This window comes from Filicampus tigris, chromosome 2, assembly GCF_054856515.1.
Source record: "Filicampus tigris isolate MCC_2025a chromosome 2, RoL_Ftig_1.0, whole genome shotgun sequence".
Classification (NCBI taxonomy): Eukaryota; Metazoa; Chordata; class Actinopteri; order Syngnathiformes; family Syngnathidae; genus Filicampus; species Filicampus tigris.
In genome coordinates, this window is record NC_141218.1 from 583,782 (window position 1) to 608,741 (window position 24,960).

General features: G+C 47.4%; 1 protein-coding gene across 7 annotated transcripts in view; it reads left to right on the forward strand.

Annotated features, from left to right (window-relative positions):
* Nucleotides 1-24,960, forward strand: part of sorcs2 (sortilin-related VPS10 domain containing receptor 2) — a 78,802-nt gene that overhangs the window by 15,810 nt on the left and 38,032 nt on the right. For 5 of the 7 annotated variants that reach the window (XM_086024446.1, XM_086024438.1, XM_086024440.1 and 2 more), the window contains exon 2: nt 20,122-20,189. The exons of 1 other annotated variant lie outside the window; for it this stretch is intronic. In XM_086024446.1, the coding sequence (XP_085880572.1) occupies nt 20,122-20,189 (68 nt within the window). Of the gene's footprint in view, nt 1-17,868; nt 17,971-20,121; nt 20,190-24,960 lie in introns of those variants that run through there. One more of the 7 variants, XM_086024445.1, reaches the window with a different exon arrangement.

A 24,960-nucleotide genomic window follows, 5' to 3' on the forward strand; every position in this document is an offset into this window, starting at 1 on the left:
GCCAGCTGGCTGAGCAACAGACACCCTTCACATGTCAGCATGCATTCACGTGTTAGCAAAAAAAAAAAAAAAAACCCAAAAGTTGAACATCCCTGTGTGCATGCGGGCGCGTCTGCGCAAATATTTGCAATTGGGAAGTCGGCAGGTGGCTGATGTGGGGCCAATCAGCCTGTCAGGCCACGTCCGCATGTGGAAATGAATATGGAGATGAGCAAGATGGCTGCTGGACAGGGTGATGCCCCCCGCCCCCGCCCCCGCCCCCGCCCCCGCCCGGGGCGGGGGGGGTCGCACGCGAGGGCGAGGGCGTTCATGGCCATTGCGTTTTGATTATTTGCAATTGCTTCACAAAAGCAAATCGAGTCAAGGAGGTCACCGTTTCATCTCCAGCTACACGTCGATTTTGATGACTCACTCATCCGATCAGGTTGTCATTTGCCGTCATGCTGTTGCGCAACACATGATTTCATTTTGTTCATCTGGATCCTGACGAAAGGACACATCTGGATCAAACCTGACCTCCTTTTTTTTCTTTTGCTCTATGAAGGTTGTAGTCACTCAAGCGCACAGGGTCAAAACATTCCCAAACTTTGAAGCCTCACTGCTGGTCTGTTGGAAGCAAGGTTGGAATATTTGAAGGATTTGGAATATGAGTCCGTTTTGACTTTTGTGTTTTGTTTTTTTTGAATTCAGTTTGTTTTAATTAGTTTTTAGAGCAGATTTGTTTTTTCCAAAATGCTTCGTTTTAGTTAGATGTTCTTAGGTGTAATAAAGTAAAACACAATTCCCAAATGACTGTTTGACCTTCCTTCTTCTGTACGGCTGAACAGTAATACCAAAATAAACGCATTTCGAATAAACCCCGGAAGCAGGAGAGTTTTGCTATACTTTTAGAACTTTAAAATGTACATTGTTTTTTGTTTTTGTTTTTTTAAAGCATTCTCATTTATACTTGAGTGTGTGAACGACAATGTTTTCTTCAATTTTCGTTTTGGTTACTTTGTTAGTTTTCGTGAACTATAATAACCTTGGAAATTTGTGAAATGTGGTTCTGTTTAGTGAATGGCAACAATTGGACACAGAGGAAGAGCTTTGACTGCATTTGTTCTGTCTGTCACTTTACATCGTTGGCCGAAATAGTTGAACAAAAAGATTTGTATTCAATATCTACTGTACTGGGTTTCGGACCAATTGGATCAACATTGGATCATTTCCCACGGAGTGGTTGGGAATCACCGATTTGACGTAGACGTGGACTGTTGTCATGAGTCTGGCGCTTGACTTCAAGCCCCCGGCTCCATCTGAATGTACGGACGTTAATGAGGACTCATTTTATGGCTCGCATGGGGACTCGCTCATGTTTATTTAATCTGCGCTGTTGATGCAGCTAACGAAGGGTCCTGATAATGACTTACGCTCGCCTCGTCATCTCTGTAGCAGCTTGCGGCATCCGCCCGTCTGCGCCTTTTTGATAGCCAAAGGAATCGACTGACCTCGGCAAGGTCCGAACCGTGCTCGCCCGCCATTTATGGTCTTTGTCTAATCTTATGCCCGCCTCTCTGACGCATGTACAAATGTGCATGTGAGTATACAGTTGCAAAAAAAAAAAAAGAAGAAATGTTCCTTTTGTTATTATTCGCTTGGTCACACGGGTGCCTCAATGAGAGCTAACAGTCGTGACACGTGAACACCGACCAAGTACTTGCTGCTCCATGTTTATCGTCCTTGAAAGCAAGGCTTTTTCGCACGCTTCGGGTCCGGGCAGAGGTTTTCCCAAGGACCCCCCTCATATGCCTCTAAGTGCCATCGGGTTTTCAAAGTTGAAAAAAACGTGCCGTTTGTTCAAATTTGCAGAGCAAAGATTATTTGTCAGCATAAAAAGTACGGCCCAACCGATTAGACAGCCGGACGATTTTAGCTCTTTTAAAATGAACCCCCCAAAAATCGTCTGACATAATTGTTTTCGTTCCGATTTTTCTTTGCACTTTAACACATTACAACCTAAGACAAAGTTAATGACGCCCGCCAACCGTAAACGGCCATTTTTTCGGGCCAATTTTTCTCTGTGTTGTGATGTTAAACAGGACAAGGTTTTGTAAAACAGGTCAATTTTCTTCCTGTATATCTTTAAAGACGTTATTTAATTCACTATACATTTTTTAAATTACTCAGCTGATTTTTTTTCTGCTAAATATCAGAATCAACATTGACATCCCCCTTCAAAAAAAATCCATATCGTGAAGGGCCGAATAAAAAGTTGCAATCTTGTGACAGTAAAATCGGATTTTTCCAAGTTTATGCGATCATATTGCGATATTAAAGTCAACATTCACATTTGAACTGGGATATTTTTCTTTTTATAAATGCAACTTTATTCTCAGAATATTACGCCTCTTATTGCGAAAAAGCCATCTTTATATGCTAAAAATAGGACGTTATTCTCCAAAAATGCCACTTTTGTTCCTGGAAAAAAAGTGTATGTATTTTCATTGCAGTTATGAAATGTCTTTTGTGAAAAGAAAACAACTTCATTCTTTGCAGCCGTGTCGGAGTTATGTGATGAGCCGTCACGATCACGTCGGCGCTTTTAATTGGACCACATCAAAAGCAAATTGAGGTTCTAGCTTTAGTTTGCTTCCTTTTTTTCATGCCTGTCCGTATTCGTAGCTATGCAGTGTTTTAAATGATGCACCAAACATGATTGTCACTGTTTTTACGGAGGCCCAAGAGGCAGTTGGCAGGCATTGCAAGACGAGCCTCGTTAAGGCTCATTTGTTTGGCACGCGCTCGCTAGTGCTACTACGGCTCCCTGGTCTTCTTTGTTGAAAGCCGCTAACGGCCACGCGCAAAGAGAAGCATGATGTCGCCGTTCCTTCCCTTTGACTGGTGACAAATCGGCGGATGCGGCAGGCAATTATGCATTCCGACGTGATGAATGGCGCACGTGAGGGCTGCTCGGCTACCAAAAAGCATTGACCCTGAGAAACCTGCCCGCCGGCCGCAGGAGGAGGAGGAGAGAGAAAGTGCTGCCGACTCCATGTAAGGCATCAAACAACTTCTAAATCGCATTCATGCCACACGGCCTTCTAAGGAGGACACGAGCAACTCTGGAGATGTCTGCTCGACTCTTAGCCAAGGATTCTGTTTTTCGACCATCTATGATATCGGTGGAGCAGCCAGGACGCGGCTCAACGTGTTTGGACAGGTGCTAGCGTTAGCTGCTGAGGTGACGGCCTCCATTTACGTGACTTGACTTAAATTGCACGTAAAGACGCCAGATTTGTTGTTTGTGATTTGTTTCGAAAGACGTGATACTTGTGTCAAGAGAATTGCGCAAAACATATGCAAAGTTTTTGTCATGCTCATCTGTGGATATACAGCATTAAAATTTAAATCTGCCAATTTAATGGGGGGGGGGGGGGGGCGTGGCTCAAAAGCGATGACTCGCCCCTCCCTGACAACATTAGAACTTGTTTACATCAGCAGTTATAAAGCACAATCGCGACATGCTGTTCGCTAGCTAGCAATGCCTACATCCCCAAATTGAATCTTCACTGGCATGGCTACTTTAGAGCGCCTCGTTGTTGCCCACGTGTGCGAGCGCCACAAAGAAAAAGGTGGAATTTTTTTATTTTTTATTTTTTTTAATCTTCCCAAGTTTGACTTGATCAACAACACGTTGATCATGTTGCTTTGCGCTGGCGCGCTTGCTTTAGAACCGCTCATTGTCAGCAGGTGCAAAAGTCTTTGAGGTGAATTTTTCAGCAAATAGCTCAGGAGAGGTTTCACAGGAAAACATTTGTGAATGCAGGCACTACTGTATTCACAAGCCTCCAAATTAGTTTTTTTCTGTGAGTGTATAATCCTGCCAATGAACAAACAAGCCACCATTCAAAACAAAACAAAACGAAAAAAACCACACTTCCTTAGCAGAAGGACAGCAAAGACAGAGTCAGCAAACGGGCGTAACCTCACAACCCGCTTAAACGGCGTGATTTACACCCGTGGCAAGAGGCGAGTCGGGGGGGGGGGGGGGGGGGGTGACGAGGCCGCTGCGCTCGTTAAGGCGTCGCGGGGGCGCCGCAGAGGAGTGATGGATGTTTGCCGCACGATTAGCCTTGTCCACGCTCGTCGCCGAAACCATTCACGGTGCAAGCTACTCATGTAAATCGCACGCAAAAGGGAGCTGCGTGTGTGTGTGTGTGTGTGTGTATTATACATATATATATATATATATATATATATATATATATATATATATATATAAGATATATAATACACACACACACACACACACGCTTGGTTGATTGTCAACTAATCAGCTAATGACTCCGGAGGATTGTTGTTGACCTCATCTGCATGGAAACGCATGCGGGGATTATTTCATCCCAAAATGTTCCCTCCTGACGCTTATTTTTGATCAAGTTAAATCTCATTGCATAATAGATGATGACATCATGCTTGTCAGTCCGAAGGGAGCACAAGCAGGCATCAATCCATCGCAGATCATGCGCATGCACCTCTTGCCTTATTGACGATAGGGAGGGAAATCATTTTGATTTTGTGCATGCGGATTCCCACAGCGCCAGGCAGGCATTGCACAAATGGAATCAAGCCACGCACGCACGCACACGCAATAAAACTAGACCTTGCTTACTTGACCGTCTTGTCTCCAATCCTGGTTGTAAAAACAAAAAGTCATCATCATACGTGAATAACTTTGTATTTTGTCAGGATCAAGTTGGAAGGCGAGAGAGGAAAGTCATGTTATCACAAGTGAATGTCAAAAATGTGGTTTTATTTTCTCATAAAAAGACATCGTTGCACAGGCCTAAAGTTGTATTTTTCATTAGATTGCTGTTAAAAGTCAAAGTTTAACGTGGGAAGAAAGTCATGTCGTCTTTTTGTTCCCAAAACGTCAGTTGTCAGATTTATGTGCAATCATGTCGGACGGCTCAGGTAGGGCGCCCTAATTGCTGGAATGCGCCTGTTTTAGTGCCGCACTGTGAGGAGGTGCGCCTTTTTCCAAATGCTGCGACATCGATTATCGCAAATGATTTTGCGGGCCCCCGAGCTACGGGGGCCCGCACCCCCACCACGGCTCCGACTCTCCGCCGGGGCTGCTCTTTCGACGCTGGCGATAATGACGACGCCGTTAATTTGCCAAGCGGCGGGGGGCCTTTAGCACGGGCGGGCGATTAATTAACAGCCACGCCGTTATTTAATTAGCTCTCGCTGAAAAGGAGGAGTGCGCCGGCGCTGCAGGATGAGGCCTGCGGTTTGTGTGATTAGCGCGGTTGTGCATCGAGTGAACAATTCAAACTTTGCCAAGGATTACGAAATGATGCTTTTTGGCTTGTCGAGTAGTGTGCTAGCGTAACTTACGGTGGATCCCAAAAGTCCACGCACCCCTGTTCAAATGGCAGCTTTTTGTGCTATTAGAAAAAAGAAAAAGGAGAGCAAGATGTTATTCGAAAACTTTTTCCAACATTGTGGCTTGTGAAATTTCTTCTGAAAAAACTTTTTTTAGCGCAGTATAAACAAACAACTGAGATCATGTGCTTGCACAAGTGTGCACACCCTCTGTCCAGGATGAAGCACTGGCATTGAAGGACACCACCGACCATTTCAAGTACCTCAGGTTAACCCAAAACACATTTCAGATGTTCTAGCGGGCTTTCCTTGACATTTCCGCTCTTTCTCGCAGCAGGTTTTGTGCCAACACTATTTCCATAAGTCCCCCCACTTGTGTAAGGCCAGCGGAAGAAAAACCTCCCCAAAGGATGAATCTGCCACCACCACGCCTCACTGTAGCTCTGCTATTCTTTTAATGACGAGCAGTGCCGTGCTTGGCCAAAAAGATCGGGCTTGGAAGGAATTATGAACGGTTCCAAATTCCAGTCAGGCACAAAACCTTCAGGCTTCTACTAGAAAACAGAAAAAAATCGAAATAAAAGCCTATTAGAACATTTGAATGGGATGAATCAGATGCACTTTGAATGGTGACAGTCACGGACGGAGCAAGAGGGGGCCGCAGGGGCAGCAACCCCCGCCCTGAAACATGCTCGGATCCCCCAGGGGCCAGACCACATCATTGACTTTTGGCTATTTTCTGATGATTTATTTTTATTTTATTTTTTTTTCCAGGTATTTTTTTTCCACATTTGCCTCCCGTCCCCCGTAGGAAACATGTTAGCAATTTTTAGCGGCGTTTTCTGGAGAATTCTGGAGATTCAAGTGTTGTTGTGCATACTGCCTGAGATATCCTTGGACCCGCAAACAATTTCTTTTCAAGAATATGTTCTACGCAAGCCCACGAGTTGAAACGGGGCATTGGGATAAATATGGCCTTTGTGAAATAAGTGTCGACCCACTCGTTTTTAGCCATCTGTGGGGGCGGCCGTTTCGTCACTACCTATAAGCCCCGAGTAGGTGCCATGTCATTTTCAGTCGACAAAAGAGACAAAATGACCACCCCCAGAGATGGCTAAAAACGGCTGGATTAACTCTTATTCCACAAACTCCACATTTGTCAGAATGCCTTGTTTCAACTAGTGGGCTTGCATTGAAGAAGAGATCCTTGAAAATTTTTTTAAAAAGCGTATGGGTTGACGTGCCTTTAAATGGTGAAATATCCATTTGAATTCACGAGTTGACTCTCAAGTGCGCGAGAACAACAACAACTAATTACGGTTGCTGAACTCTCATGAATTGGAGTCGCTTATAAAAGCGTCCAAAGTGATTCGGTCATGCAGCTGTAAAATTGGATCACAGCTGCAGATAAGGTTCTTCCTCCTGCCTCTCGTCACGTAATCCTGATAATAATGTTGGAAGTAATACGCAGTAAGGTCTTACAGCTTGCGTATGGCAGCTGGTTTCTAATCGTAGCCCCAGCGCGGGGATAAAGATGAGGTAAGGGGATGCGCATCAAATAAATAAAAACCTTTAATAAGGAGCAAAACGTCTCCCGGCGATGAAGTTGCAACATCCTCTGCTTATTCATTTATTGAGAGGAGGAAACAGACACCTGGTTCAGCGCATCCAAGACTAGCGCGCTCAATTACAGAAGTGTGTGCGCGCGCGCGCGCGCGCGCGTGCGCGTGTGCTACCCGAGACGGCGGGCGCGTTGCATTATTAAACCGCCGGACACAAGACAAGCCCGCCTTCCATTCATTCGTTTTTTAAAATTGGATTATTCAAAAGCAACAAGGAGCTATTTGGTGGATTGTCCAACGTACAGTAAATGTCATTTCATTGCTCCGTAATGAAAAGCGTTCAAAATGCGGCTTCATGAAAAAAAAGTGCCTTTGAGGTTCGCACGCCACCTGGTCTCGCGTTTGCCGAATAGGGGAGGCTCCCATCCCGATATCAATTATGCATCCCACGCTCATGCAAGTCCTATCAGGACCGGGGACAATTAATAATGGAGCAGCCCATAATTACATGGCAGTCATCTTTTCTTTTCTTTTTTTTTTTTTTCCCAAGTCACGCTCCTCCTCCTCCTCCTCCTTTCCTCCAAGCGCTCGCCCCAAAGGTGACGTCACATCACCCTGAAACGTAAAAAAAGATCTTCTGATTTCTTAACAACAACAAAGCAGGAGGAACAAAAACATTGACTCGCCGTTGCCTCCAGTGGAATTGAGCATTATTACAAGACGTTTAGTAAGAGCTTGAGAGATTTTTTTTTTTTTTTAGAATCCTCATTATTTAGGCTGTGTGATACAGAAGAGTGGAATTGCCAATGTGGAGTAAAAAATGTTGGACTAGCAGATACGTTTGTTAATGTAGGCCAAATGCTTAAAGCGGAAGTCAACCCAGGCAGATTTTTCCTCAAGAATATCTCTTATGCAGGCCCACTCGTTGAAACAAGACATTCTGATAAGTATGGCGTTGGTGGAATAAGAGTTAATGCAGCCCTTTGTAGCCATCTCTGGAGGCGGCCATTTTGTCCCTTCTGTCGACCGAAAATGACATGGCGGGTAACGACCGATCACGGCTCAGCTTCAGAAAACAGGTCATCTGCGATCGGTCGTTAGCCCTGATGTCATTTTCGGTCGACAGAAGGGACAAAATGGCCGCCTCCAGAGATGGCTACAAAGGGCTGCATTAACTCTTATTCCACCAACGCCATACTTATCAGAATGCAGAGAACATATTCTTGAACAAAAATATGCTTAGGTTGACTTTTTTTGTTCATGCATGCGCAAGTCAATAACTTGTGGCATTATGGGGGAAAAAATGCTACGTTTGTAGCATTTAGCCTTTGCGAGTACCTTTGAACGTATTTACAAATACGTTTGAATGTACTTATAGGCTAAACGCTATTTGCCGGTCCCCCAAAAAATGAATGCGCCCCACATTAGCGTTGTATGATCACTAATGTTATGGATGTGTGAAGGTGCTTTGTTTGTGTTGAATGATTTCACTACTGAACGCAGCGGTTTATGTAACATGGCTTCGTGATTTTGATCCCCACAGCGTACAGCGAGTTCATCCGACAGACAGACAGACCGACCGTGTAAGAATTTCTTGATTGACACATGGGGGCGTGAACATTTACAACACATTTTCCCATAATTAGGCACATATAAATAACCCTAAATAGCGCCTGAGCGTCGAGCTTCATCCACATCTTGCCACAGAGTAGTCATTAGTCACCGAGTGGGCCGTCAGCGCCGCTTCCTGTCGGGGCCGCTCAGCGCGGCCTTTGAATGGCTGGCGCGGGCGGGCTTGACAGCGCCTTGACGGCTTGTTGCGGGAGGGCGGTCATTTGTGCCGAGGGGCCGGGTGGCCAAAGATAGCTCGACAGGACAATGACAGGCCCGTGCGTGCCTTCGTGCGTGCCTTCGTGCGTGCCTTCGTGCGTGCCTTCGTGCGTGCCTTCGTGCGTGCGTTCACATGCTGCCAAATCTTAATAGCAGCGCAAGCGACTATCATTAAAAAAATCTCTTCAGACGCGTTCCAAAATAGATAGGGGCAGTTTTGTGTGTCGGCGAGCCGGAGAGACAAAATGATGCGCAGCACTCTCGCCGCCGCACACGCATTTGTGCAGTCTTCCGATGCTTCAACCACAGCAGGGAGGCGCCGGTCGATGCTAAAGTCCCGTCTGCGGAGGGAATCGTGATCAAGGCTTCCGACGCCTACTCCTCCTCTGGGAGGGAGGGAGGGAGGGAGAAGCTGAGGGAGGCAGGTAAGGCAGATTGAGAGATGAAAAGAGGGAAAGAACAGGTATGGTGGGCAGGCAGGCAGGCAGGCACTCTTTGAGGGGGGGGGCGGCGAATGAGCGGCGCGGAACAGAAAAGCGCAGGAGGCCAAAGGGGATTTAAGGATGGAAAACGTGTGGCTTTAAAACTCGCCAATTAAGGTTGGAATGAAGCTTCTGGATGCTTCCTCTAATACTGACGTCCTCAAAGCGGGGCTCCACGGGCCCCCGTGGATGTGCGAGCTGTCGCTCGGGGGGAAAATCATTTGCATTCAATTATTGTCTCGTATCATAGGGAAAAAAAAAAAAAAAAAGTCAATAAAAGAAAATATAATGAACTAAGAATAAGGGCCTGGCCCATTTGGATTTTTTTAGGCCAATGACGATATTTAACATTTCTGATGATGAATAAAATAAAATAAGTGCCCTGCGACTGGACTGGCCGGCGACCAGTTCAGGGTGCGGTCCGCCTTTCGCCCATTGTCAGCTGGGATAGGCTCCAGCTCCTCCCCGGCCGCGACCCCCTTCAGGATAAGCCGTTTGGAAGATGACAGACGATAAAGTAACTTTCATTTATGAACAGAAGAAAAATGTGAAAAAAAAAAAAATCCTGCCATTTTTTCTAATACATCAGCGGGTGGTCAGGTCCTACTAAGAATGATCTTAGTTTTGGATCACTTAAAGGCTTTGATATGATCCCTGCATGGATAAAGGTCTTCTTACTATGATGAATTTTGTTTTCTATTTTTGCTTAAGAACTAAAGTCGTACTTTTCAAGAATGTAGGCCTCGTTTTTCCAAGAAGAAAAGCCTACCTTGTGAGGGATGAAGGCGCCTTTCCCAGGATAAAAAGGCACATTACTACAAGAATAAATGTCTACGTTTGAGTTGACTTTTTAATACGCGACTTCTTTGTTGGCTTCATTTACTGGCAAAAGTGAAGGCCCTGATACACCAAAATGACAACGGAGGTGGCAAAGCGTCCTCAAGCGCCGTCCGATCGGTGTAGTGGCCACCGTCGGAGTGTCGTGAGCCGTCTGTAAGCGTCTCGGGGGCGTTTACGCATGTTGAACCGGCGTCGCCAGTCGTGACTTTTGCTCACTTTGATTGGCTGTTAGCTAGCAAATCAGCGCTCGGAGCACCGACGGGACGTGACAAAGGCGGAAAAACAGTGAGCACGCCTTCGCCGCCCTCATCTTCTTCCAAGTACAATTGAAGTATTTCACAATACCGTGTCAAGAAGGTGATGGTTCAGTTTGCGTGGGAGTTCACCGTGAGCGAAGAATAGAGCCCAATGCATGGTTTACGTTGTTCTAATCAGCCCCCGGCCAACGTCCGTCACTGTTGGCCGCCGTCTTTTTGGTCTATCAGGGCCTTGAAACTAAAAGTATATTTCTCCCCGGATGCGGCGTCTAATAGCAAATAGTCTACTTTGCAAATCAATGAAATAGAGTCCAATTTGATTTAAATAGCACTTTTCAAACCCTGCAAATGCAACACAAAGTGCTTTGAGTAAAAAAACAACGGAAATACCAAAAATACGGCATATGAAAAATGCCTAAACGTGACTGTTTCATGACTTTTAGCGCCTGTGCAAAGTGCTCCTCTTTGCGTATTTATTCGAGCGATGTCGAAGACGAATGACGAGCCTCGCGTGTCGCATTGAAAAATGTGTGCGTCGTTTATGCAACTGTGATGGAGCACAGGCGTGCCGTTGATGCTTTATGATCCTTTTTGGTTTTGGCTTCCTATTTTCATAAGATTACAACCAAATACGTCTTTGTTCGCGGAATGTTGACAACCTTTTTTTTTTCTTGAAAAGAACCATGAGCATGTTCTCCCAACTTCCTTTTAGACTACGTATTTGTTGTGCCGACTTTGTGTCTTGGAAATGGGCAATTAGGCATTTAGGGATGCATGTGCTTTCCAAACGACAAGCCCACACGTGTTGCGAGGATGTGACTTTTCCGCGTTGCGTTTTGCCACCGCAGCTGCACCGAAGGTCAGAGACGATTGTCTGGCCGCAGACGCCCGCCGCACGTGTGTGTTTTTGTGTGCGTCTCTCGCCACGGTCGGCGTGATGGCTTCGTTAGCCGGGATAACCTTCAACCACTGCCCAGCCAATTGGAACGGGCCCGACGCGCTGGCTGACTCCTTTCTGACATGTTTTTTTTTCTCCCCCGTGTGGTTGCGTGTGTGTGTGTGTGTGTGTGTGTGGGTGTGTGGGTGGGCGTGCGTGCGTGTGTGTGTGTGTGCGTGTGCGCGTGTCAAAGATGGGACAGGAAAGCCTTGGGTTTTGTACAGCGAACAAAAGCAAGCGCACTCCTTTAAGTCATGGTCAACAAATGCCTCTTCACTAAGTAAGTGAGTGACTAGAGTATTTGGATTTTGGACTATTGTGGCTGCAGCAGCAACCACAAAAGAAAAAGCCCGTTTGGGCGGCTTTATTCTTATGCAAATGAGGGTCAAAGGTCAAGCCTCCTGTAAAGTGAAAAGACAGCTTGACAAATACAAATGATTCCAAAAAATAGCCAAGTAAAATGAAGCTTGAAAATGGTGGAAAAATCAAGCCGTACTCTCTAATCTGAGACGCTGTGGGCGTGTCCGCTGAATGCGTTGAAGCCACGCCCCGCTCAGCTTTCATCAAATAGCACAACAACGACCTGGAAACAGGGGCTGCTACTTCATCCGGTGTCTTTCTTATGCCTGCGCGACTGTTTGAGCCGTGAAAATATATCCGCTGGAAATATGCGCGGCGCACAACGGGGCGCTCTAAAGCGGCCGCGCCAAATCAAAGCCCCGGTGCCCACGCTGGCTGTCAAGTCCCCCAAAATGTTCTCCCCCCTGGCTTTTCCACGTATCTCTGCATGATGTACACGCACTCGCTGCTGACAACGAGGCGCTCTAGAGCAGCTTTGCGTCCAAAAAGCGAGTGAAGAAAAAGACTGGAATCGGGGCGCTCGTGACCAAGAATGAAACATTTCCAAAGTTTGGGCCACTTTCGGGCCACAAAGTTTGGGCCACAATGCGGCGTTTAGGGGAGAAAGTTTTCAAGTGGAAAAGAGGAGGCGAGGGGGGCGCTGCTCTCGTGGGGCCGTGCTCTGTTTGAGGCCCGCTCTCTAATCCACTAATCTGACACTTCCAGAGGCTAGGCACGCACGCACGCACGAACGCACGCACGCACGCACACGCACGCACACACAGTGTGTTTTTTATTTGTGAGTGAGTGTTTGTTTACATGCGCAATTACGTGAACTCAGTGATTCCATTTGATGGAGGCTGGCATGTGCTCTCCTGTGTGTGTGTGTGTGTGTGTGTGTGTGTGTGCGCTCACATTGCGAGGTGTGCGCGCACGCACATTCTTGTGAGGTAACTACAAGAAGCTGGTCTGCAACAAATGGATCGCACTCCCATTGCAGGGGCCTCCAGTATCGGATGCGAGTCGTAAGTGGGCCCCATTAAGGCCTCATTGTGCTCATTTCATCTGCAGATTTGATTGAGTCATTTAACTTGCAGTAGAGACATTTTGTCGCCGCGGTCGAGTCAATGCAAGATGCTACAAGACGTAATATCCCTTCAAGCAACTGATACAATCTTGGATTTGTTGGAGCAACACGTCAGACAGATAATATAGCGATGGTCGCTGGCGTATATTCTTTCTCCTCCTCAAAGAAGCATATGTTTAAATGAAATTAAAAAAAAAAAAAAAAATGAAATGAATTCAACTTGTATCTCAAGGCAGCCACTGTGCTGGCCTGATGTCTAAGGAAAGTCCACATCTGAATGCTAACATATAATGTGAAATCCCTTGGATTGGCTGACAGACGTTAGCGTGGATGTTAGGGTCATTATTAATCCTTCCCACAACTGCTACTTTAACACACACAGAGCAGCAACACATACAAATAAAGCACGCAACAATAATCCCAGGCATATATTCTTTATCCCCTGCGAAGAACGGCCAGCGATCAATGCCAGTTTAATGAAAGCCTGTTTTGGCTCTCCGTAATTTCATCCTTTCTTCAAAAAAAAAACCCAAATCTGTTCATTCACAACTGCGTTGCTTCAAACCAAACAGTGATGAATAATGAAAAAAAAAAAGAGATGTACAGTGTAGCCGCTTGGCATCTCTGCTGCGGGCTGCCAGGCCAAACGCAGCCCCCACCCAACCACCGCCGCCAACGTCGACATGTTTATGGATGAGATGTCTCATGTCATACCACCGAGGCAGGTCGCTACGGTGGTCGCTGGAATAGCAATCGTGTTCCAACAAAAACAAAAAGAAGAAAAAAAAAAAAGAAAAAAAGCACACCATTTGCGCTGACTGAAGAGCAAAAAAAAGCCATCTGGACTGCTGACATTTCTCACACCAGTGAGAGCATCTGGTGTCCACCTCTTTGCACGCCAGGTTTCGACTTGTGCTCGTGTCATCTCGTACAGCGTGCGTGCGTGCGGAGCAGCAGCATCACACGCGCAATATCCTCAAGTTTTTGTCCATATTTAAAATTTGGAGGCAGCCTTTAAACAGGTTGCACTAAGTTAGGCATCATTTTGAATTTCAATTGCGCTATCACACCACAGCGACGGAGGTGGCGCTGTTTCAAAAACAATTGGAAGTGGCTCCTAAAACCAACAAGGAAGAATGTTCAACGACCATTTCAGCTAAAGAGACAAAAGTAGCCATGTTTTAGCCCTGCCTTTGTTTTGACAGGATGTGTTTCGTAGATGTTGCAGATCAGTGCTTTCAATTCTTACTAGACGCCTGGCTTTGTGTACAACGTGCTTCAGACCAAGGCACGTGAATTTTCCCAAACGAAGGGCTTGGTCACACATTTTTGCATGAAAACAGACACAATTTAAGAGAAAAAAACAAATCATATGAACACCAAGGCTCCTGTCGTCCAGTAATCTCCCGATCCAGTAATATTACAGCTCTTGCAATAATACTCGACTACAGCGTATTTGTCATTTCATACGTAGGCGTGGCTATAAATCACGTTGTCGATCATTGCCAACGGCCTCTGAAAATCTCCTTGATTGTCGTCCGTTTCCCATGTTTGTGGCACTCCGCTTCTTCCTTGACAATCACACCGTGTTTTTGTGGTTTGGTCTGGTGTGGAAAAATAAAAGACGGTGCGGTATACTAGGGTCTGAATCAGCAAGCCGATGAAATCGACCGGCTACGGCCCTTCAAACACGGCAAACAATAATCAACCGAATGGAACGTTTTTGTTTTGACCTTTGTGTACTCAAACCATTTGCAGCAGTCGTACGCATTAGTAACACAAGTTTCATTCGTCATTACAGAAATGGTTGGTCGGTTGGGCGAATGTGGGCTTAATGAGCCAATTAATCACGAACCGTATTTTTTTCCCTGCCCAAAATTGGCCTCGGCCTCCAAAAATCCCTAGCGGTCGGGCCCTACAGTATATTGTATGGGGAGGCTTGCGGGTTTTTTTTTTTTGGAAAGATGCTCGATCGCTCGGTGTGTGTCGGACGTGAGCCAAGCATGTTGATCATGTGGCGTCGGCGCGATTTTCCGATGCTGGCAAACGCTGGCAAACGCTGGCAAACGCTGGCAAATGCGGTGGCTTTTAGTGCAAGCAGCTGAGCAAGATGGCACATTCCCGCCGGTGCAAGCTCGGCTCCTCCTGTTCCCGCGGGAGCACTTTTCCATCAGCCGCGCGGCCTGCCTGCATTTACAGCGCCCTCCATATGGTTTGCTTAATGATGCGGCACCGTTCACAGACGAGGCCCTGCAACAAAGGCCGCCAGGTCCGGAAGCCCATTCAGTCGCTGCTCTTTCTTTTCCCCGCAGGCTTGATGGACAGCCCCGCTCGGCCGTGCGTCAGAGCGCATTTCGCATTTGCATGAAAAGATCCCGGCTTTTTGCGAGGCTTCTTTGGACTTACTTTGCTCCGACCTCATTCTCTAGCTCGGCCGGCCCCCGAAGAGGCAGGCGGCGAAATGCCGGGGATGGATCTGCGGGCGGACCGCATCGCACCGCGTTCCTCGGATGGAAAGTGGCCACTTGTTGGGAAGCATGCGCGGCGCTTTTGAATTTGGGCCGGGCAAAGTTTTGTGCTCAAAAAAAAGTAAATGAGGCGCCCGATTTTTTTTTTTTTTTTTTTTTTTACACGCCCACTTTTCCCGAAGCATTGGCCAGGTAATGGCGCTGTTCATTTCCGCCGCACGTGAGCGCATCTCTGCGCGGCGCCACGAACGAGCTTGTTGCCGCGATTCAAGTCGGCGAACGTTGGCCGGATTGATACGACGGCTTCGCTCGTCTTACCCGTCTTACCAATCGCATCTCCAGACGCGCTCGTTATCCGAAGGTGAACCCTGATATCCTGTACGTCGCGGGGGAATACTCCAATACAATATGCCATTCCAGCCCTGTAGGGGGTGATGGCGCGCAGATGAAAATGCGGCTGACGAATCCATTTTGGGAAATCTGGCGTCCACATCAAACGTTATCGGGGTTGTTCGTAGCTCGAACAAACGCAAGCGTATCGAGGATAAACTGTTTTTGAACCCGAGCCGTTGAGGACGGGCGGGCGGGCGGCCTTGTGTGTTTCACCAACACGGATAAATAATGTATCCGCTTTTGGGTCATTAGAACAGCTCCTGGAATGCATTTGCCCAAATTGGAGCCCGAGAGTATCCACTGTGTTTTCAGTCAACGCGTATTACACGCCGTGCCACTTCACCAAATCATCTTTGACTCCCGTTGCCACAATCGCAGCAGGAACCACTGTTTGCTTTTGTCCAATTGCGAAACGTAGCAGCTGGGTATGTATGAGCGAGCAGCAACAACAAAAAAATGACCCGGAGCGATGATGGGAAAATGCCCAGGCGTAGGCGGAACGCAGGGCACGGGGATTATGATAATGCCGCGGCAACAGCTGTTGGGCTCGGTCCGCCAGCTGTGTCCACTGTGAGAACGGAGCCCGAGCCAGGGCGGGATTCAACAAATTGTTTGATGAACTGATCGGGACAAAACGAGGCACCCGAGACAAGACGCGCAAAGCAGCAGCAACAACAACAACAACAACAACAACGTTCGTGTCGTGATTATTTTCGTCACGTGTCGCCGACGTTGAAAAAGGCGGGGCCCGGCCTGGCGAGTGACGTGGGTGTCGGCGAATCACAGCCTTCTAGGCTCAGGTTAGCAGCTGGCCGTTAGCCGGTCTGTGCTTTGAGTGTTTTTCGCCATAGAAGTCGATGTACGTTCATGACATGTTTGTTTTGGTCAGTAAAGTGGCAGAAATGGCACCGAGAGTTGTGTCTCCCGTCCCCTCCGACGAGCGCTGGTCGGCAATGTTAAATTAGCTAGCGACATTTACGCCGCCTTGTGCCGTTTGTCGATGGTCGGCGTGCCGTTGCGGAAGGTTATTGTACCGAGGTTAATGTAGTTAACTCACAAAATAGCCACGACTCCAATCGAAAACATATTTCTGTTCACAAAGTAAAAACGCTTTTTCAAAAACAAAAGCCAACTGGACGTACGTTTGTCAAACTCTAAGTGTAGCAAAAACGTCATTTTGTCCGCGTTGCGTAAGGCTAATATTAAATGCACAAGCTAGCAAACGAGTAACATAAACCAAGTATGTGGAAAGATCTTTCCAATGGTGGACAGTGAATAGTCGGCGGTCCGCGAAGGGTAGAGACTCGTACGAACCGGTCCGTGGCAGAAAAAAAGCTTGGCGACCACTGACCACAGTCACAAATTGCGACTGTCATCAGATGACTTCATTGGGACAAGTAACGCGTTCGAGTCGTCGCTACTCTAAAAATGTATATATTAGAGTAACGCATGAGAAAGTAACGCGTTACCGTCGTCACTGTCCGTCACAGATAGAAAAAAATCGTTGAAAAATGGGAGCGGCCCTTCATTATTATGACGGTCCATTTTCTACCCGTTCAAATATTTTGGGGCTCCAAAATCCACCGAGAGTGGACGTGACATGGTCACCCGCGCGAAGGCCCCCTGGTCGGATTGTGAGCGGCGACACGGCGCCATCGTTCCCCCGCAAAGCCGCGCTGGCGACTTGGAGCTGGATCAACTTGCGTTGGAAGCCTCGTAAGCTGCTGCGATCAATAAACAGGCCGGGCGGACGCGCCAGAAGGCTCGGCCCCCGCGCGCCATCGATTACCGTCCCCATTAACGCCTTGGCGCCTCCGACCTCCCGCTCTCGTTTCCGTGTCATCCCTCGACGCTTCCCGCGCTCGCTTCCTTTGTCTCTTTGTTTCCCAGCTCTCGCGCCGTTTCCTTTTTTTTTTCTTTTTTTTTTCTTCCTTTCTATCTCCCGCCACATCTCCTCCCCGCGCGCCGTCCTCGGCGCTCCCGAAGGCCTCCGACTCGCGCCAGTAGATTATCTCGCATCTAAGCAGCTCGGCCGGCTCGGTCTTGTCGCTCCAATTAGTTTCTGGAGAGCGGACGGCTCCGTCTCCACGGGTTCCTCGCGCTCCCCCTCCCCGCACAAGGAGCGATGCATTTGCATGCTTAACTGTTTTTTTTTTTTTTTGTTTTTTTCCCCTTTCCCCCTTTTTGAGGCTGCACTTTTCCGAGCGTCGATGATACGCTTCGGGGCTCTCTAAAGATAGCCTGATGTGGATGCACCCTGCAATTACAGGCAATAAGGCCAAGCGTGCAGGAGCTGCTCCTGACCATCTTGTTGCTGGATGCTACAAGCGGAGATAAATGTGAAGGCTAACAAGCAGCCGCGCTGCTCTGCCGTCCAGCCCCGCTCAACGTTTGCGAAGGCAGAGGTGCGTGTAATTGCACCTCCTCTCCTCTCCTCTCTGGCCTGGCCCAGCCTTTTAATGAATGGCGGCAATCTGGTTGGAATGGTAACGAGCGTGCGGGTCAGCGGCCGGCCCCGAATAAAAATTTACCGCACGGTGTCCGCGGACATTCAATGGCGGTAATTGGCAATATTTGGACAAATGGAGCAATTTATTTTGGGCAAGTTGGTGCTCTTTTGAGGTGTGCGTGTGCGTGTCGACGCAAAGGAACATTTGGCAATCGCTAGCGCTAACCGGCATCGTGTGCAGTTGCTTTACTTATTTTACAACAACTTGCAGTAATGACACAATGAAATAGAAGGTAAAGAGTTCAACCGTTTTGCCCCCTTTTCTGTTTATTGTTCCTTTATTTCAATGGAAGGTGTCCGGCTCATTCTGGTGCGCACACCTTGGCCACTTGGGGGCAGTATAGCAAGACAATGCACACATAAAGGCACACACAAGCAAGCAGACGGTCGCAACCGAGCTGAGTAAAAGGCGGTTGTATTAGTCGTGTGGGAATATATGTCCGTCGGTGTATTAGGCTTTGCACGATCAGGATTTTGGAGCCGATCACCGATCAGCAAGTTAAAAAGAAAAACGATGGACCGATCCACCCAAACGATTTGTTTATTTGCTGTGTAGTCGACCGGCGCTATTCGCAGGTGATCGCGACCGGACCAGATCGCGAATAGCCAACATTTGCACATAATTAACACCCGTTGAGAATGAAGAATAAGAATTAAACAGTCCAAAAAAATCGAGCCTAACACGAAACGTCCCTGGATGAGACTGTGTTGGCTGTGCTGTCTTATTTTGCAGTTCCAATCATTGCCCCGATTGGCAAGTTATGACATAACAACCGATCACTGAAAATGCAAAAAGCCCGCCATCCAATCCGGCCCGTCGGATCTCTGTCCATTGTCTGTCTACATGCGCTGCGCCGTTGTTTGTGTTCAAATATCTGATGCCGACAACGTCAGAACACTTTGACGCCGATGCAATTCGTTAACCCATCAATGGCATTTTGCTTTGTTTGTTAGCATGAAGCTACCGGATGTCCGTATAAGGAAAACGGGTCTTTTCTTTGTGTTGAGTTTGACAGTCAACTTCAGCTGGGAGTGGCATGAATGCGAGAAGAATGACCTGAAATGTTCACGTGGACAGACAATTTTGTCTTCATTTCCACAAACGTCCTGACCTCTTTTATTCCAGACTGCCATTAGGTGTTTGTGTGTGGTCTGTTTTTTTTTTTTTTTTTTTTTTTTTTTTTTCTTAACCCCCCCCCCCCCCATCTAAATGAATGACCGCATTCTTCCTTTTGGAGCCCAGCAGCAACTTGCATCCTTTCATACGTTTCCTTCCCTCCGCGTTCTCGTCAATGCACAATCGCACACAAGCGTCGGCAAATGTGCCCCGGGACAGGCGGCATATTGTGGTCGCCCGCCTGCCGTCATCGCCACTCTCAATGGACTCGCTTGTGCGTCCCGCGACGTCTCACTCCCAGGTCTTGACCGTCCTGCCGACTTCCCCCCAATAAAAGTCACTGGACTCATTCTCCGCCGCGGCGGACAAACAAAAAAGCCACAGTGGCGGATGTTGCGGTCACTCGATTACAATGGAGCAGAACTCGATTAGCGCCGTCAAACCACGATGCCTTTTTCTTTGCAGGAACGGATCAAGCGGATTTTGCTCGATCCTACTCAATCGCAAACAGAATAGTTGCGCCTTCAAATGTGAAGACCGGTAAAGATGGTCACTTTGGACGGCTTCACACGGCGGATTTTATTGTTTGAAGTTATGAGAACACATTGGAGTAGGTATGGGCCACGTTCAGCCAGCGCGGCTGCCTCGCACTTCAACACGTGCCGTCACTCAAACCGCATCCGACCCTGTGCCACTCTTTCCAACATATGTATATATATATATATATGTCAATAATGGGAATAGGCCAATAATGGGAATTGCGCTTTTGACCCGATTCTTGCCAAGGTTTCGTCTGGGGAAAAAAAAAAAACCAACCCACACAGCTTGTTAAACTGATGGCTGAGCCCACACAGAAGGAGAAGCTTTCCACAGAGGTTTGAAATGCAAATGGCGTCCAACTCAAGTGCTGTGTTCCCTCTTCTCTTGCAGGTCATTCTCATTCTGACCAAGTACTACCACGCCGACTCCACCAAGGTGCTGGAGAGCTCTCTGTGGAGGTAGGCCAAAACGTTGACCGCCGTCCCGTCTGTCGTGAGATGACCTCACGCCAAGCCTGCCCACCGCCGATCTTGTAAATGTCCGACGGGGCCCGCACAGCGCCGAAAAACGGCCCGCCGCGGCTTGTTGGGTGGCGAGACGGAGCACCGGGAGGCCGGCGATGGCATCTGTTTGGCCAGATAACGTATCGGTGTGGAAAGGGGGGTCGAGTCGGGCTGCAAAAGCACTTTTCTTGCCTCTGAGTGGCTGGAAAAAAAAAAGAAAAAAAAAAGCATCCCGCCAGCACCGCTTCACAGTGAGAATCTTGCGCGTACTTTCTCATCGAATATTAATTCTCCCTTCCATCTAATCCCTCGCAGATGCTCCGATGCTGAGCCTGACCTTGCAGCTACATTAGAGGAGACTTAATTCTCCTCCTTTTCATAAAAGAAAACAGACCAGACGTGGTTCATGACTGACACTGGCTAAAATTCACTTTTCTTTTTTCTTTTTTTTTTGTACTTTCCCAGAGAGCAAATGTGTCTGATGATGCTACTTAATTCATGCCATTCCCCCTTTCTGGAGAGCTTCAAAGCTGCAGCCTCTCTCCCATTAGCTACAACTGCAATTCTCCCTGGAAGTCATGTATGAATTATGTGCATATTTTCCTCTTTTGTGTGTTGACAGTTTAATTGTTAGAGTTCTCTGCAGATGTGGTCTTGCAGATCTCTTTTTTTTTGGGGGGGGGGGTAATGTATGTATGTACGCAGAGCCCTTCCGCCATCTGCTTATCCCCCATTTAGCCGCTATGTGTATATATGTATATATATATATATATGTATATATTTGTATATATGTATATATATGTATATATATATGTATATGTATATATATGTATATATATATATGTATATGTATATATATATATGTGTATATATATATATATGTGTATATATATGTATGTATATATATATATGTGTATATATATATATATGTGTATATATATATATGTGTATGTATGTATATGTATATATATATATATATATATATATGTGTATGTATATTTTGTCCCTTGCAGTTGTAATATTTTAGGGGAGGAAGAGGAGGAAGAAGGATGGATGTGGCTCTAAATAATGTTTGAGAGCTTGAAATCCTCAGCTTGGCAGAAAGTAAGGGAAAGTGGGGGGGGGGAAATGGAGAGAAAGTGGCGCTCTTTTTCAGGCTGCTGACCCCCCGGGGCATGTATGTCTCGCTCTCTCTCTCACGCACGCACATGCACACACTCACGCGCGCGCACACGCACACATGGACCGTTTACAGTAGCGCGATTGCAGTGTTGCCTGAGGCTGAAGGTTGAAAGCAACTCGGAGCCAAGTCTTCATAAAACATGAAACACACATACTGTACGTAGCCGCTCATCAAAATGTCTTCTCGGACACGCACGCACGCACGCACACAATCACACAGAGAGCATATGCCTATCAGTCGCTGCTCCCCAGAAAAAAATCAAATGGAGGATAGTCAACATTAAATCCAAAAGTCCAATTTTGCGTTTGGGGACCGAGCCCTGCCGCAAATGGAGAAAATCCACAAGTAAATGAAGCCCAAAAACCCCAAAGTGGTTTGTAGTTTGCGTCATTCGACGCGGCTTGATCCAGGTCAGGCCAGTGAGAAGAGCCAAACGCCGCTGTTACTGGGTCGCAGCGCGTGTGTGTGTATTACGCACTGGTGGCGCGCGCCCATGCGGGAGGGTGGCAAGTGGGTTCAAGGCGGGGCCAAAGATCAAGGTGTCACCGCTTAATGTTGGAGAGCTGCTGTCGGGGGGGGGGCGGAATTCACAACTTGTCTGCCGATGCGCTCCGGTCTTTGTACAGGACACTCAATGGCAGAGAAAGGTCAACCACACGTTCGCCAAATCAAAGATGACCCCAGATACAGTAGATGCATGCGTAGAGTCTGTATATGGGCAAAAAGGGGCGTGTGCGTGCGTGCGTGCGTGTGAGTGTGCATTCACAGCATATGTGAGTGTATCTATCCCTCTCTCTCTCTCTCTCTCCCTCTCTCTCTCTCTCTCTCTCTCTCTCTCTCTCTCTCTCTCTCTCTCTCTCTCTCTCTCTCTCTCTCTCTCTCTCTCTCTCTCTCTCTCTCTGTATGTACTGTATTTATGCATATCGTCGCTGTCCTGTGAAAAACATGTAACTCCAATTTTGCAAACTTTTCAAATGTTGCCATCCGTGCGATGTCTGTAGTGCGCAAACACCATTCATGTAAAAATAAGAGAAATGGAGAATGAAGTGTTTTTCACAGGACAGCGCCGATATGACAGTCGTCATGCTTATTGGAGACGGACGGACGCACGTCGTTGGCAGCGCGATAAAGTCCAAAGTGATGCGCGACCGTCACCCGGCTTCAATGTTGCAGTCAATATAAAATCACATCTTATGTTTTATACGGGAGATATTATCATAATTCATCGCGTTATTACATCCCATAGCAGCACTCAACCTTTTCCTGTTAACCGGGCACTTCATCTCCTTGCCGCCGCCGCCGCATCGCTCTTGTCTCATTTCCTGGCAACAGCTTGAAATAAAACACAGCCGCCACCTCCCCCCTTGACTAAAGTGACATTCCAAAAAACAAAAAAAAACCAACAACAACAACAAGAAAAAAAGACGCCCTCATTGCATGCGCTATATGCTCTTCTTCAAATTGATCCATCAACATTTGCCTTTCCACCAGTGGACCTTCACACAGCAGACATCAAGCGTCAGGCGAGCCCCTAATCTCCTCTCACGTGGGCAACAAGAAAGCTTTTCCTGAAAAGAGAAAAGAAAAAAGAATGCCAGCCCACAACGGGGGTCTGCTTGCATTGGACTCGCACGGCCCTTTCGGGACACTTGGCTCCCGTTTGCGTCCCCTTTAGGCTGCCGAAAAAGAAACATCAGCACGGATTTGCGCTAATCCTCTTTGCCCGATGCTTTCAGATAGAAGCTGCGCGGAGCCGCGCTGGCTTTTAGCAGAGTCCATAATCTTGGATGGTACAAATAATCGTGAAAGATGGAAAATGAAGATTGGGGCGCGATCGATTCAAACGCTTGATTCGATTACGAGCTGTGACTCAGTATTTGCTTCGCAGTGAATTCGACATTCTTTACCCATTATTTACCCATATTCTCAAAACACTTTGTGCCACCTTTTGTTGCCTTCATTTCATTGGACATTGCGCTGCTCCCTCTGGCGTGCACGGCTTGGGAGCGCTTCCATGCAGACCCAGACACATCAGTCATTTTTCGCAGAGGACACAAAATCTAGGCCTGCAAGTGCTCTTACGTTGTCCGTCTGCATGTGTCGCTCCATCATTTATGTCGCTTCGAGGCTCGCGACGGCGCGATGCCGATGCTATTCGTTGGCCCGTCTATGGCATTTTCCATTGTTTCTTAGCATTGGCCTAAGCTAACCGTCGTATGGGATCCTTTTGAACGGACGAGGCCGAATTCTCTCGTTTTGCTTGACGGTAAACAGTTCAACCGGGAGTGGCATTTAATAGCTCCAAGGCTCTTTTTGGAATCATTGTGGCAAACTGCTGCTTGCTGCCAAGTGAGTTGAGTGGGACCAAGTCCGCGGCCCAAACGCTGTACGCCGATCACATGAATGAACGTTCAACTTGATCCTCGTGTCTTTATCGGCCTTGGCGTGTGCGTGTGTGCTTGTTGCAGATTGAGCTCAAACTGATTTCCCAAGCATATCATCCCCATGGATCGGTTTTGGATGATTAATTAAAGCAACATGTCCCGTGCGGATTGCGTGAGTAAGAAAGAACAACAACACAAATGAATATTGTCACTGTGTGGCGGAAACCTCATATGTCCAAATATGGTCAATTTCGGTGGAAATGTTCTGTCCCATGCCGTCTGTTATTCATATGCGTTATTATCACCTACTTGAACGTATGGCCCGGCGCCGCGCGGCGCGGCGCGGCTCGGCGGCAGAGCGGTCGTCTCGCAACCCAGAACCCGGAGCTTGAGGGTTCCGTCATGCCCAAGTGTGCTTGAGCGAGATGTTGCTGCCGATGCTGTGTCATCATCGGGAAGTGATTGCGCGGAAGCGCTTCGAGTGCCTTGTAGGTGGAGAAGCGCCATCCGAGTGGAAGCCCGTTCACAGTGTTGCAAGTAGCTGGAGAGCAAAAGCAAATCTTTGAACGCTCAGCTGCCTGAGAAGTGTCGGAAAACTCCGCCTGTTCCTCACTCTGCCGGAGCCGAGCAGCTTTGCGTCGCCTCAAGATTGATGTTTTCAAGACCGTCGCGTGCGAAAGTAGATTGGATGCGTCGGAACTGTAATTCTTCGGTGCGGGTGGAGCGGGTCAGCCACGAAGGTGTGTTTGCCTGCAGGATCATTTCCACTGTTTAGAGTCTTGGTCAGCTCATCGTTGGACTGTATTTCTAGACCTTTGAGAAAGAGTTTGGGAAGATGTAACCACAGACTTTTGTCGAAATTTTGACTTGAATTGTTACCAGGATTTGAAAAGGAAAAAAATCCTTAAAAGGGAAGTCGAGCCAAACGGATTTTTTTTCCAGAATATGCTGTGTGCAGGCTCACGAGTTGAAACAAGGCATTCTGATCAATATTGCATTTGTGGAATAGGACTTAATCCAGCCCTTTTTGTCCATCTGTGGGGGCGGCCATTTTGTCACTTCTGTCCACTGAACATGACATCACAACTGCTCACAACGACCCATCGCGGTTCACCTTTTTTTGGTCGTTACCGGAGCCCCGAGCAACTTTGATGTCATC